We start from the raw sequence: 14867 nt of genomic DNA on the forward strand, positions 1-14867 counted from the left end.
TCTTAATATGATTGAACTATTGAATCGCATGATGTATGAATTATAGACCAATTGAAACTGTCAGGAAAAGGAAGAAATCAATATATTGCATAGGACATGTCTGCTACAAAAGACACCTTTTAAAATGTTAAAAAGCAAAGATGTCATTTTGGAGACGAAGCTGTGTCTGAAAAATCCTTAGTACATTGAATCAACTCATATGCATTTGAAAGTTGAATAATGAGTTTAGAAAAATCAAGAAGAATTGATGCATGCTTTTGGTGAAGAATATTTAATACACCATGTCCTGCAACATGGAGGAACAAATAGACCTTGGAAGAAGTAAAGCAGCATCATCCTTAGAAGAGGGCATGATAAGAGTTTGTCTCATGCACTTGACATGCAACCCGGAGGCACCAGCCCCTGGAGAAGGACCGTGAACAGCTGAGGGACTGGAGGAGAGTAAGCGCCCACACTCCCGATGTTCACCATCCTGGAGACTGCAAGGCCAGCTCTAGTGGGGAAGGCTCTCATGGTTCTGAGATACAAATGACCTTTAATGGACATTTTCGTGATGGAAAATAGTCCCTACTGAAGCCCTCGTTAAAGGAGCTGTCATGAAAGATACACTTGGTTGCTCCCTGTGTGCCTGCAGGTTATCTGTAGTTAAAAGCAATCAAATTTTTTAGCCAGTCCCACCCGAAATAATAGCTCACTCCCTTCTGACATCTCCCTGTGATATTGATCATAGATTGTTCCTCTGTGGAAAGCTTAAGGACATACAACGTTAGGTCATTGACTCATTCCATTACCCATATATTCCATTACCCATCCACGCTATTATATGTTCACCCTGCCATGTGTATGCCTGTTGAAAGATTTGTGAGTCCCATGATTATACATACCCATTGAAAAATATATTCGTTCTCTTGACCCAACATTGGAATGGGGAACCCAGGTGCCTTGCTGTTCGGTATATCTTATTTTCTGTAATCACAAAGCTGATCCTATGGACCCATTTGGTTTGTGGTGCTGGATCCCACAGAGGATGTCATACTTGGTAAATATAAAGCCAGTGAAAAGAACAAGCAAACAAGAGATCATCTATGCGATGGCAGCAATGATGAGCTCAACTCTAGTACCACTTGTGAGGGGGGAGCAGCACCGGCGCATTGTTTTGTGTTTTGCCGGGTCATTATGAGTCTGAGCCAACTCAATAACATCTACGTATTACAACAGCAACCATTCAGTGGCTTAATATTTGATGTAGAAAGTCTATAGAAAATTTTATTAGACAATCAAAATCAGCATAATGTCTATTCGCCTTTAGTGCAAGAAAAGACTAAAAACTTTTGTAATCTTCAAAACCTGCATGAACAAGTGAAGCTGGTTGTGATGAGAATGTGTTGCAAATAATGTTTGTGTCATTCAATTTAAAGTGAAGCAAAATTTAGATAATAATGAAGTTTAAAGTTACACAGTGAGAGCAAGTCTTTTGTAGATATATTGAAAAAAATTGAGATGGAAAATTCTTTCCTAGGCCAAATATTTACTGTAAAAAAGGTGGTCTTGTTTTAGAGGAAAATTCCCGAAAAGACTAACATTTCAAAAGAGGAAACAAATGCACCTAGACAAAAGTCATGGACGTTATGCTAACACTCTTGCTTTGGGGTAGCACATCAGGGGGTTCAATTCTCAGCCTTTGTTTGAATAGAATTGTACAGGCTTAAAAGCACTTCCTCTATCACGAAGGCATGCCTTCCATTGTTTTGAAGGCAATGCAAAGGCTTAGACTAGAATCTATATCTTTGAAGATTGGGTTTTAAACTATTCTCTTTCTGCTTTTGAACTTTATTACTTGACTAAGAACATTCCTTGTCCTTGTGTTTTCCAATGCAACCAGCCAACAAAGCACTTTAGATGACCATCACATCATTGTCAAGGTCATATTCCTCCTCACAGATACCACATTGCTACTTCAGCGAGTGGATCAATGAGTCAGTCATAAGCTTGTCTAGACCAGCTCCTAAGCAGTCAGGGCTATCCAGGACCATGTGATGAGTTTAGTGAAGTGCTGGAGGAATTATCATATGTATAATGCCATCAAAAATAGTTCTGATTCTAGAAGTGAAATGAAGTAATCAAATATGAAACGCATTTGGAACACATTATGCACCCAATTTACGCACGTTTCTTTAGATATTTACAGTTGACAGCATTATAAGAACAGGACAGATGCGGTTACTATTGCTAATCCACTGCATTTCGACGTCAGTCAACATGACAGAGTGACTGGCCGCCCATGTTGAAGAACTAACCGGTGAAGACCAAGGGCAGTCTGGGGCAGCGTTTCAAGCAGACTGGAACATGCAACCTCCAGAATGGAAAGAGTTTTTGACTAAAGAGTTAGTTTTAGCTCTTGGTCTCATGGAAGCAGGGAGGGCACATTTAGAGGAATGTGAGCCGGATACAGAGAGGTTCTCCAAAGTTCACCGTACAGTTCCTGAGAGCTTGGCTGCCCGCGGCCATGTATAGGAGGCCAAGGTCATGTATGATGAGGCAAAGCCTCCCCTGGATGCCGATTCAAGGTGACGCCAGTAGTAAAGCCCCTCAACCCCTCCAGCCGCACCATGAATCTCACTCTTCAGCACCAGATCCATCTTGATCAACACCCGGTGTGTTGTTTTCAACAATATTCATCGCCATTCTGTCATTATCTTCTGCATCACCCAGTTATTAATGCTGTCAGGTTACCTCCTGAATGGACCTGTCAGGATGCAAAGCATTGATTCAACAAGAGTGGTAACCTTTCATAATATATATTTTTCTTTCTAAACTGTTTTTAAAAATTATTCCTTTAATGTTGCTGTTGTCTTCTTAGTGACATAATGGGCTGCTAACCACAAGGTCAGCAGTTAAAAACCGTGAGTCCCTTCTCAGAAGAAAGATAGACTTTCTGCTCCCTTAAGTATTTACAGACTCGGAAATCCAGAGGCAGTTCTCTGTCATATCAGATTACTGTGATTCAGAACTGACTCGATGGCAGTGAGTTTGGCTTGGTTTGAGGGTTTACCTAAATATTTAGACACACATAGAAGTTTGTTCTCTCCAATGCATAATATACGCAGTTATGAAATTTCATTAATACTATATTTTATTATGTTTAACATGTTTGTTTTAGTGTATTTGAAAGTATTTCTTAAGTGTTTGAAATGCATAGAATTTAAAGTAAATACTATACTGAGGCTTCAAAAAGTTTGTGAACAATAGAATTAAAAGAAAATGGAATTTTCTTTCACAAAGTTTTGGAACCGCCTTTGTATACTAAGACAAACATTTGTTTAACTGGAACTGAATTAAAATGGTCTGTCCCTGTTTTGAACCACCTGTCAATTTGAGCTAGCATAAGACAGAGGTTAAAAACACGTTCCTAATCCAGGGTCTGACTGTATGTTGTCTCATTTTCAGTACGTTGGCATGTAGAAAGGAATTAGAGCTCAAGAATGTAGTGGGGAAAATCAGATATAAACACTAGACAACTAAAACTGGCTATGCCTGATGTATAGTTAAGTGGTTGAATACCTTTTGTCATCATCTCTAGGCCTTGATATGCAATTCAGTTATGTATTTATCACGAGGGCTGCCTGGTAAGGAAGAATAAAGAATTCTAGTCAAAATCTAATTATGAAACGATCATCAGTGAGAATTGCGTCCCAGTGAAACTATAACTTCTTATGTTTCAAAATGACTTTACTTTTGAATGTAACATTAGTATAAGAAATTCTGGATGCTGTAACCAATTCCTTTAGTAGAGTTCACATTTATTTCTCACGCATGGCACTTTCCCATTGGTTGTTAAATGAATGGCCTCTTGTGTAGAGTGCTATTTTTTGAAATATAATTAAAGTATGCAAAACAAAAAGAAGAATGAAGAGCATACATAAAATTTTCCCTTTATTAATAGAAAAAAACTCTTTTATACATGACCAGAATGAGAGGAGAGCTATCCAACAAATGACTGTTACCAGCCTTCAGACTAGGGATCAATATCCTTACAAGTAGCTATTTCAGCCTGAGAAGAAACACTTATCCAATTATTTGTTGACAAGTGAAAAACAACAACAACCTGATATTGGTAGTAATCCAAGAACAATTAGAAAGTGACTCCAAAGAGATTTCAGAGTATTTAAAAGAAGCACTGAAATCTATTTATTCTGTTTACAAGCCAAACATTTGATTGAGGGGAAATGAGAGATTGTGTGAAAAACCAAAAATCCAAATCCATCGAGTCAATTCTAACGCAGATCAGATGCATATAGAGTATCTGAGACCATTCATCTTTACTAGAGCAGAAAGCCTCTTCTTTCTCCCATAGAACAGCTGTTGGGTTTGAACTGCCAACCTTTTGGTTAGCAGTCTAATGTATAAACCTCTGCACCTTCAGGAAGCCTTTGAATAGTAAAACAACCTGAACTTAAGAAAATTCCCTGTAAACCACAAAAAGCTCCTTAATAGAAATAATGTAGGAAAATGTGGTTTCTTTTTCATCTCAGGCAATAAACTATAAAATTGCTCTGAATAGCTTAACAGAAACAATTTGTGAAATTAAGTTGTGTAAAAAGACAAGAAGCAATACATAACATCAAGTTGTACAAAATATCATAGAAAATGAAGTGTTACAGCTTAAATAAGAAATAACATGAGAAGAAAAAGATTAGAAGTTGAAGCCTTCATTACTAGTTTCACTTCACTTGGAAAGACAGGACTGTACGGATTAGACTTTAAGAGCACAGACAGACAGGAAGCAGATATAAAAGTGGCTACAGGGATGATGGTAGGAGCGCTGCCCGCCCCGGAAGGCCAGCAGCAGTGCAAATCCGCCAGTGGCCCCGTGATGGACGTCGACGTCTGTAAAGGCGAAACTGCCTTGGCTGCAAATCTTCCAGAAAGCAGAGGAATCTCTGACCTTTGGAGTCATCGGTGAGCACCTAATGAATACTCCACCAGGATTACAAACTTATAAACCCTGTAGTGAAGGTCTACTCTGCCCTATGAAGTCACTATTAATTGGAATTAGCTGAATGGCATGCAACAGTAACAGAAATGACTGAGGAGACATTAAAATTAAGGCGGTATCAGCCTACATGTATTAAGAGGACAAATGAAGGTGAAACCTACGTGAAAAAAAGCAAGTCTTGAACAAGAAAATTAAAACGGCATTCTAATCCCAGAAAAATTTTTATAGTTTAAATCACACCAAGACAACACACCCAATGATAAAATTGAGATTCAAATGGAAGAAACTGCCTTTTGGGCATTCACACAGAAAATGTAATTGCTTAAAAGTGAATTAAGTAGGACAGGGTGTGAATTTCATCACATTATATTTCATTATGATTGGGGAGTAGAAGAATGTCTACAGTTATTAGTGGAATAACAGGGTACCCGATGTTTAATGCCCAGCTAAGTTATTTTTCACTTAAAAAACCCATATATGACAAGAGACATAGAACATGCATGAGTTCTTCATTTAAATATGTGAGTGTTTGTACATATTGCACATATAAGCACATATTATATATATACATATTTTGCACAACTATTCTATATGGTATGTATTGTACATATAAACTCACTGCCATTGAGTCTGTGTGGACTCAAAGTGACTCTGCACAGGGATCCTGTGAATGTCAATCTGTACAGAAGCAGATGCTCCGCTCTTCTCTGACAGAACCCGAGGGGGGGGCGGTTGAACCACCAACCTTGTAGCTAGCAGCCCAGCACTGATCTGACAGTGCCACTGGGAACCTATGTACATGTATGTGTGTATGTGTATGTATGTATATCCATACATACCCACTTTCTAGGTCAACCAAAAAAGTAAGAAAAAAATTCCATCTTTTTTGTAATTTCAAATTTCCTTTATCAAAGGAGCCTTAAGTAATTAAATTAGATTAAATCTGTGATCAAGAATATCACAAGCATGCAATAAGTTTAGGTGCTCCATCTATTTAAGCCTTTCTATGTGATCTATATTTACTTACTGATGAGCACTTAAGCTTTCATTTTATGACACTTTAAGACCATACTTTCTCTCTTGTGGAGAATTACAGGCATGTGATAGAAATGGTTTCTTACACGAGAGGAAGGGAAAAAGGTGTTGCAACTTGGGTTTCAGTTCATGCGTGCAAGGGTTTATTCCAAACAAAGTATGTCTGAATAGGCTGCGGTTGCATGGCTGTAGACTAGTTCTCGGTAATCTACGTGTCCTAATCTCATTAGGTGCTTTAGCAAAAGATGATTTCATTAAAGCATCTTCATAGCCAGTTAAGTGCAAGGCAGATAGTTCATCTCAGGAGGTATTTGGGGATCTCAAAAATATAGTCTTGATGTATTTTCTCCTAGGACTGTCATGGTAAGAATTTCAACACTCTGAAACAACATCATTGAGAATACGGACTGGAAAGTCAAGTTTTTTTGGTTGTCGTTTTTTTCCCACATTGTGACAATGGACATACTCCTTCAACAAGATAGCAATGATTATCCTAGGATAATTGTTAGAAAATCGTACCCAATTCACCATACAGTGCTGGTCTTGCCCCCTTGAAATCCTTTATGTACCCCATACTAAAGGACTTTTTTGTATTATTTTTTAAAATCATTGTATTGGGGGCTCGTGCAACTCTTATCACAACCCACACGTCCATCCGTGTGTCAAGCACATTTGTACATTTGTTGCCCTCGTCATTCTCAAAACATTTGCTTTCTACTTGAGCCCTTGGTGTCAGCTCCTCATTTTTTCCACTCTCCCACCCCATAAACCCATGATGATTTATAAATTATTATTATTTTGTCATGTCTTACATTGTCCATTGTCTCCCCTCACACACTTTTCTGTTGACTAAAGGACTCTTAAAAGGAATACAGTTTGAATCACTCAAGGATAACACAACAGCCATTTTGTCATGGTATAAATGTAAGTGCAAAGAATTATTTTGCTTTCTATTCTGAAAAGAGTTTAACCCTGCCCTGTATGGTTGCTACGTTGGAGTCAACTTGTTAGAAGTGAGTTTAGTTTTTGGCTAGAAGCATGAACACACCCCTTTCAGAAGTGTTAAAAAACAATAGCTGTCCATTTGATATACATATATATTTAAATAAAGCTTTCTATGATTTTTATCAATACTTTATGACTTACTCTGATATTTATTAGCATTGTCTTATTTTTTCCTTATGCATCAACTAATTAGTATCAAGTAAACAGTGCTTGATTGAATGAGTGAAGAAAGGAAAATATGAAGAAATAAATAAATACCAATATTTTAATATCTGTTGTTCCCAAGTAGTTATATTATTAATTTATAACTTTTAGTTGTGCATTTTTAATATTCTAAGAGGTTTAAATACTTTGAAGTTCTTAAAATATATTTGTGTTTATTATAAGTCCCTCTAGATTTATTTTAGAGAATAAAACAAATATATATATATATATATATATATATATATATATATATATATATATATATATATATATATATATAGAGAGAGAGAGAGAGAGAGAGAGAGAGAGAGAGAGACAGAGACAGAGACAGAGACAGAGAGAAAAAGAGTTGTTCTTAAAAAAAAATTAGGTCTGTACAATTTACCAAAGAAACACAATTTATTAGCTATAGTTTCTTTTATTAATTACAAGGACAGAACTATAATTTTGAATATAGTGGAAACATGTCTTAGTAGTCTGAGGAATTTCAATATGTGTGCTTTTCGTCCTTGCAGAAAGTGTGGACTACGGGCCAGTGTTTGTACAAGAACCAGATGATATCATTTTCCCAACCGATTCTGATGAAAAGAAAGTCGCGCTTAACTGTGAAGTTCGTAGCAATCCAGCTCCCAATTACAGGTAGAAATTCATTATTAATCATTGTTTTTACTCCTTTAAAACAACCCTAGGATAGATCCTGATGCACTCAGGGAGTATTATAACGCCTCAGTAATTTTTACATATTTGCCTTCTGATTTTTCCGAAGATGGCTTCGAAATGGAACAGAAGTCGACTTAGAAAGTGATTACCGCTACAGTTTGATAGACGGCACCTTCATTATCAGCGATCCACATGAAGCCAAGGATTCTGGTCATTACCAGTGTTTAGCAGCCAACACTTTCGGAAGTATTCTGAGTAGGGACGCCATCCTTCAGTTCGCCTGTGAGTAAAGCACATGCCTTTTCCGTATATACAAAATGTTATATATATATGTGCATATATCGTATACATAATTTCAAACTTTAGTTAAGCCAAAATGTAAGGCCTTAATTTTAAAATAGTGGTGAAATTTTGGTAAGGATTATGAAGATGCAAACAATCACCGTCCTCCTGGGATATTTGGGAATTCCTTGAATCGTCTGCTGTCTTCTCAATACACTAACAAACTAGATTGGGAAGTTAAAATTATATTCATGAAAGCAGATTCCGTGTTAAGATATTAAATATTTCTAGAAATATGGTCAAAGGAGAGAGCTTTGTGTTTCTCCCTGTCTGCTTTTAAAAAAATGTCTGCTTCCATTCTCCAGCTGTTTACTATCGTCATTATTTTCTATCAAATCCTCAGGACATAAGATACCATATTATTAAAATTTTGCCATTAGTCTTGTAACCAAAGGAAAATAAAACCTGAAATTATCTCCTGATGAGGCTAACACCAAATGTAGGGTAGGTTACTATGTGAAGTAGGAAAAAAGTCTATAGCATTATATCTACATATTTTTAGATAAATTTAAATTCTTGAGGGTTGTAATCTCTAAAACATGAATAAGAAGTCCAGAAATCTTTGTGTTAATAGTGCATATAGAACTATATTTAATACATTATTTATCATACAGGGTTTTTATGTTAAAACTATACCCTGAATAATATAATAATTGATTTTTCTCTGTATAATCTTCCTCACATATCCATTCTATTTAACTCAGAATTCAGACATTCTATTAAAGAAGAACAAAGGAAAGATTAAAATATCTATAATGGATACAATCTGGAGAACACTGAGCTAGTACCTTGTAGTATATAAATATAGATTTTTAAGTAGATTTTGTTAAGAAAATCATAAGTGAACATTTACATACCTCAGGTAAGCCATGAAAGAAGCTAAGTAAACTCCTTTTACTTTAGAAAATATAATATAACAAAAAATCTAATAAATACATTTTGGTATGCACATTAACAAATGCACTGATATAACAAAGTTAGCAAATCTCCTAAACAATTCTGTTTTATATTAGTAGTATTTTTTGATCAATACAGGAAATCAAGACTTTTTGATAAAGACACCATTGTGATAGACTTTACACTTTATATTATCTGACTCAAGTCCACCAATTTGCGATCAATTTCACCCCAAGTAAAAGTGACTGAAAATTAAACTAAGGTTTGTTTTTTTTCTTGTATCAGGTTAGAATTCTTTAGAAGATCCTAGGTATCTATGAATCTGTACCTGCAGCAAAATTCCTGAAAGGCTAAGTCATACTCATTAAATCATAGCTCCCACAGAGACTAAGCAACGTGGAACCAGCATGCACAGTTCAATGACATGACCCTGTGCTATGGACAGAGTAGAACTGCCCCCGTGGACTCACCAGGCTGTTAAGCTTTATCGGAACAGAAAACCCCTTCTTTCTCCCCGGGACTCACGTGTGACCTTGTAGTTAGCAGTCCAGTGTGGAGCCCAGTGCACCATATGGTTTGTTTTCTTTTAGGCTTATATTATTTGGGATAAACCTATATGTAAATTCATTGCCAATATCTTATTACTTTGCCTCATTTCATGTGCAATACTATATTCTGGAAGCCATGATTCATACGTGCACAACATCCTATGTGCTACATGATTGAAACAGAAGGTCAGTGACTTACAGACAGAAGGCCTCTTATGTTCCAAAATGACACTTGTAGCTTACATGTCAGACTGCTAGTTTGAAGGTCAGCAGTTTGAACCCACAAATCTATCTGCAGAAGAAAGATAGAGGTGTTCTTCTCCCATAACAATATACAGCTTCAGAAACCCAGAGTCAGTGCTACGCTGCCCTGTAGGGTCACTGTGAGTTAGAATTGACTCAGTGACAGTGAGTTTTTGGTTTTTAAATGCCACGAGCAGGTGTCCCAGGGGTACTGTCCAATTAGCATTGGACGGCTCACTGCAAGGAAGGAGGTCCAAAACCGACAGTCGCTTCCAGGGACAGAGCTGCAGCTAACTGCACCTGCGAAATTCCACAAACTTAGAAATACTACACCAGTCCCTCTGAGTCAGGATCAACTGAATGGAAGCGAGTTTGTTTCGGGTTTAGACGCTGCTAGGAAGCAATGGTCTGTCAGTTACTAACTGGAGGTCACAGGTTTTAATCCACCAGCCACTTCCTGGGAGAACAGATTTGATCTGCTCTCTTAAAGATTAAAACCGATCACAGGATCTACATATAAGCCCCTCCCTGGGGGTTGGACAACAGAAAACTGGGTGAAGGGAGACATCGGACAGGGTAAACCATGACAAAAGCATAATAATTTATAAATTATCAAGGGTTCATGAGGGAGGGGGAAAATGAGGAGTTGATACCAAGGGCTCAAGTAGAAAGGAAATGTTTTGTGAATGATGATGGCAACAAATGTACAAATGTGCGTGATACAAGGGATGGATGGAAGGATGGATGGAAGGATGGATGGATGGATGGATGGATGGTGATGAGTTGTAGGAGCCCCCAATAAAATGATTTAAAAAAAGATTAAAACCAAACCTATTGTGGCTGAGTTCATTGCTACTCTAAAGGTAGTGTCAAACTGCCCCCAGGTTTCCCTACACTATGATCTTCACAGAAGCAGACAGCCACCATCTTTTTCCCACAAGTGGCTATTAGGTGCCCATCTCTGACCTGTCAGTGGCCGTTGAGCCCTTAACTTTTGTGGCACCAAATGTCCTTTCCTTAAAAAGTGCAGCCTACTGAATCCTAGCGGCCAGTTCTACTGTGTTTCATGAGGTCACTATGAAGGGGGGTAAACTCCACGTACAGCATCCCACAGCAGATATTATTGTGTCTACATTTGTAGGATAAGAACTTAAATATTTAAGGTTTAGCGTTGTTGGTTTTCTTTTTTCCCAACTGATATTTTGGACAGAATACAAATATGGATGGTAGGGAGAAAGGATGTGTTATGTCTTTCACAGTGCTAAATATCAGTAGTTCTCAACCTTCCTATTACCACAACCCTTTAATACAGTTCCTCATGTTGTCGTGACCTCCCCAACCATAAAATTATTTTCATTGCTACTTAACTATAATTTTGCTACTGTTATGAATCGGGCGCCCCCTGTGTTTCTAGCTACTGAGTTCAATAATCCATCGTGGTGGGCACACAGAACTCACAGATACAGCCGTGATGAAAAGGTTCCTTACAGACGTTAACAGGTTGTAAATGCAGGTGAAAAATGCTCAGGGTACAGTGTTTCAATCAGTACAGCTCATAAATGCCCAAAGAACGTGCCACTTTGCTGAAGCCTCAGCCCAAAGGCTTTTAGCTCTAGCTCTGTGGGTCAGCGAACCCAGCTCCCCGAATTACGTGCCCAGAGAAGCTCCAGTCCACACGCCAGCCTCCTACATTAAGCACTTAGCTTTGCTTGTTTTGTGGCCTGAGCAGTCTGTGACTGACTCTTCAACTGACTCCAGGTTCTGCTGCTGCTCCTCTGATACCACAACTGACTTATCGGTCCAGGAGGCTTACCGCACAGAAACCTGGGGCTCAGAGAATGCACTCCACTCTTGGCTTTGGCTAGTCGTGAGCTCTCCTCTCCTGCTTCTCAGAGAGCTCGGTTTACAGCCAGCAGGATGGCAGTCACTCCATACCTGTCACTCTCTTATCCAGAGCCATGCTTGGAAACATCATTTGGTGGCAGTTACAGAGACTTTGACCAGAAGAGCTACCTTCAATAAGTCACTCTCCCTGCAGGATAACCATTTGATAAGTTGCCTTATGTGAGTGACAGCTTGATTGCTAATAGAGCCAAGGATTAGAGAAAGGAAATAATACAGCCAGTGGGAGGAAGGAGCCAAAAACTAAGTGTTGAAAAAATACACAGGTACTTTGAGATTAGAAAATTGATGGCAATCTTTCAGTTACATCAAGACTTGCTTATTGTCAGTTTCACAGGTCGATGTAAAATGAACACAACATAAATTGTAGATGGAATGCTTGCTGTTTGGCTTTCTGTGAGTATTGAGGATCTCTAGCTGCACTTCCTATATTTTAATCCTGAAATAATCGTTCAACCTAGTATCATCTACTATTTATCTATATGTTTACATAATCCAAGTGTCCCAATATTTTAAAACAGATGTAGTCAGTAGATTTTAATAATGACTGTGCATGTTGTTATTAATTTCTAGCTGCCACCCAGTTGAGTCCTGCTCGCGGAGAGCCTGCAATGCAGCACAGACCTGCTCTCTGGGGTTTCGAGCGTGTGCCCTTCCCACCGCAGGGCACCGGGTCTGTCTTTGAAGGTCCCTCTAGTGGGTTCTCCAACCATCCACCTTGTGGCCAATACTCAGCTGCTTACCTATTTGAATTTTATAAGAATGATTAAAACATTTGACCCAACATTTCTAAACATTTCCTAAACATCCAACTCTAATGCACATGTCTTAAATGACTTTAAGTTACCAGGTTTCAGTCATTTAAATGATCAAAATGATCATAAAACCCTTTTTCTTTTTTTAAAATAACTTCTCACACTTTACCTAAATTTCTTAATACAAATATATATTTTGAAGGAAAAAACAATATACAGAGTGTATAAAACATATATTTTCCAAATTTCATTCTCTAAAAATAATATTAGAAAACAGGTCTATTCTTCCAGACTTTCTTGGTCCTCTCCACATAGATATTCCACCTTAATTTCATCAAGAATAATTTTATCAGATACTTTTTTGTATACCTTGCTAGTACAATCTTCATCTAAAATCAAAATATGAAGGTACATACTAACCAAGCCAAAGTCAGTTGCAGAATTATCAAGCAACAACAATGTGGTCGCTCTCTGTTTAGCGTGCATATTTAAGAGACAACCCCACACTCTGCTACCAGCCCACAGATGATAACTGACAATAATGTGACCGGCAGACTAGAACTGCCCCACAGGTTTGCTAAAGCTCTGATCTGTGAGGCTCTGAGCTGCCTACCACATCTTTCTCCACAAAGCAGCTGGCAGGGTCAAAGTGCCCACCTTTCCGTTGCTTGCTGAGTGCTTAACCACAGTTCCATCAGGGCTCCTGGTTTAATAAACTAGGCCTCTTATATGAAGACCCCCCAAAAATTAAAGCCCCAGCAATGAGGGATTGCTATTGTTATTCCAACTCATGATGACTGCAGGAGCGTCAGCGTCGACCTGTGCTCCATTCCGTTTGCAATAGTTGGGTTCATGGCAGTAGATACCAGGCTCTTCTAAGTGCCTTTTCCAGCCTTAACTGCAGAGCCTCTTAACCAGTTTACCACTCCTGGCCTCTGGTCTCTTTTGTACTTGAACTTTATTTGTACTAGATCATTAAGACTTTTAAAATCTATTTCTTTTATACAGGCTTTTATTCTTTAGACTATGATATCTTTGTTTGAAATGATGTAACTATAAGAGTCTTTGGACATTGTTAAATAGCCATCAGAAAGGTATTTAGATTCATAGGAAATTATTAATACATTATTTTATGAGTAGGTACATATCTGAATGGAAAACAAAGTTATATATATTAAAATACCATTTATTGTATTTGGTAACATTTAAACATATCTTATTCATCTTTCTTTTATATGACAATCACATGCACAAGCATACAATATTAAGCTTTATGAGTTGAGTTATCCCCAAAGTCTCATGAAAATTTTCATATATACATATAATGGTCTTCAGAACGTTTATGGCAAATGATAGTAAAAGACAATGGGATTTTTCCAAGAATATTTTGAAGCCTCCTTATATATCAATTGTCATAATTTTGCTATTAGGAGTTCCTTAATACCACATTCCTTACTTTCTTCCTATTAAACAGGAGCATTCAAAAATATTCTAGATATGTACTAACAACATCTTGAGCCACTCTCCCTTAGTCCACATCTAGAATATTCTCATTCCCTACGTTGCATTGCCCATCTCAGTCTAAAGCCTAAGATCTAGGTGCTAGAGGTACATGTCAGTATATACCAAATAGGTTTTAATTCGGGTAGTATCACATTACTGCTAGACCAGTTTAGGAACAGAAAGGAAAGCAGAGCTAATTAAAAAATAACCAACAATTTATAATGCCTAAGTCCATATGAATAAATTATGTTTGCTAAGTGCTTACTGCATGCCAGGCAGTGGTCTAAGTGCTTCAGCTGCATTGACGAATCCCATCCTCATAGCCAGTGCATGCACTGTTATATCATGGAATGTAATCCATTTTACAGACGATGCCTCTATTGAACTCTAATAGGACTCAAGCTTTCCTTATTCGAATGTATAAATATACTCCATTTGTGACAGTCAATGTAGTTTTACCTTTTCTCCCCAATGCTTGCTGCATTGTAAACATTCCTATGCTTCATCAACCACCCTTCAGGAATTTACAAATGTCAATGACATGTTCAAAAAATTACTAAAAGAGTAATCAGTATTTAATCCCAGTTATCTACCTTTCATCCAACTCAGATTAGTGATTATTAATTTAGCTAATGCTTCTTACTAAAGTTTGAGTTAAAAAGATATTGGGTCTTTTTCTAGACCTGGAACTTAGTAGTTTCCAGTAATTTTAGTATGTAATGATCTTTTTACTATATTTTCTCCTTTAATACCATATAGTTTAACACAAATAACCCA

General features: G+C 37.6%; 1 protein-coding gene across 1 annotated transcript in view; it reads left to right on the forward strand.

Moving 5' to 3' along the window:
- Nucleotides 1-14867, forward strand: part of CNTN5 (contactin 5) — a 557068-nt gene that overhangs the window by 22787 nt on the left and 519414 nt on the right. The window contains exons 4-5 of the mRNA XM_075547810.1: nt 7756-7879; nt 8007-8182. Coding sequence (XP_075403925.1) covers nt 7756-7879; nt 8007-8182 — 300 coding nt within the window. The remainder of the gene's footprint in view (nt 1-7755; nt 7880-8006; nt 8183-14867) is intronic.

Source organism: Tenrec ecaudatus, chromosome 4 (assembly GCF_050624435.1).
Source record: "Tenrec ecaudatus isolate mTenEca1 chromosome 4, mTenEca1.hap1, whole genome shotgun sequence".
Classification (NCBI taxonomy): domain Eukaryota; kingdom Metazoa; phylum Chordata; class Mammalia; order Afrosoricida; family Tenrecidae; genus Tenrec; species Tenrec ecaudatus.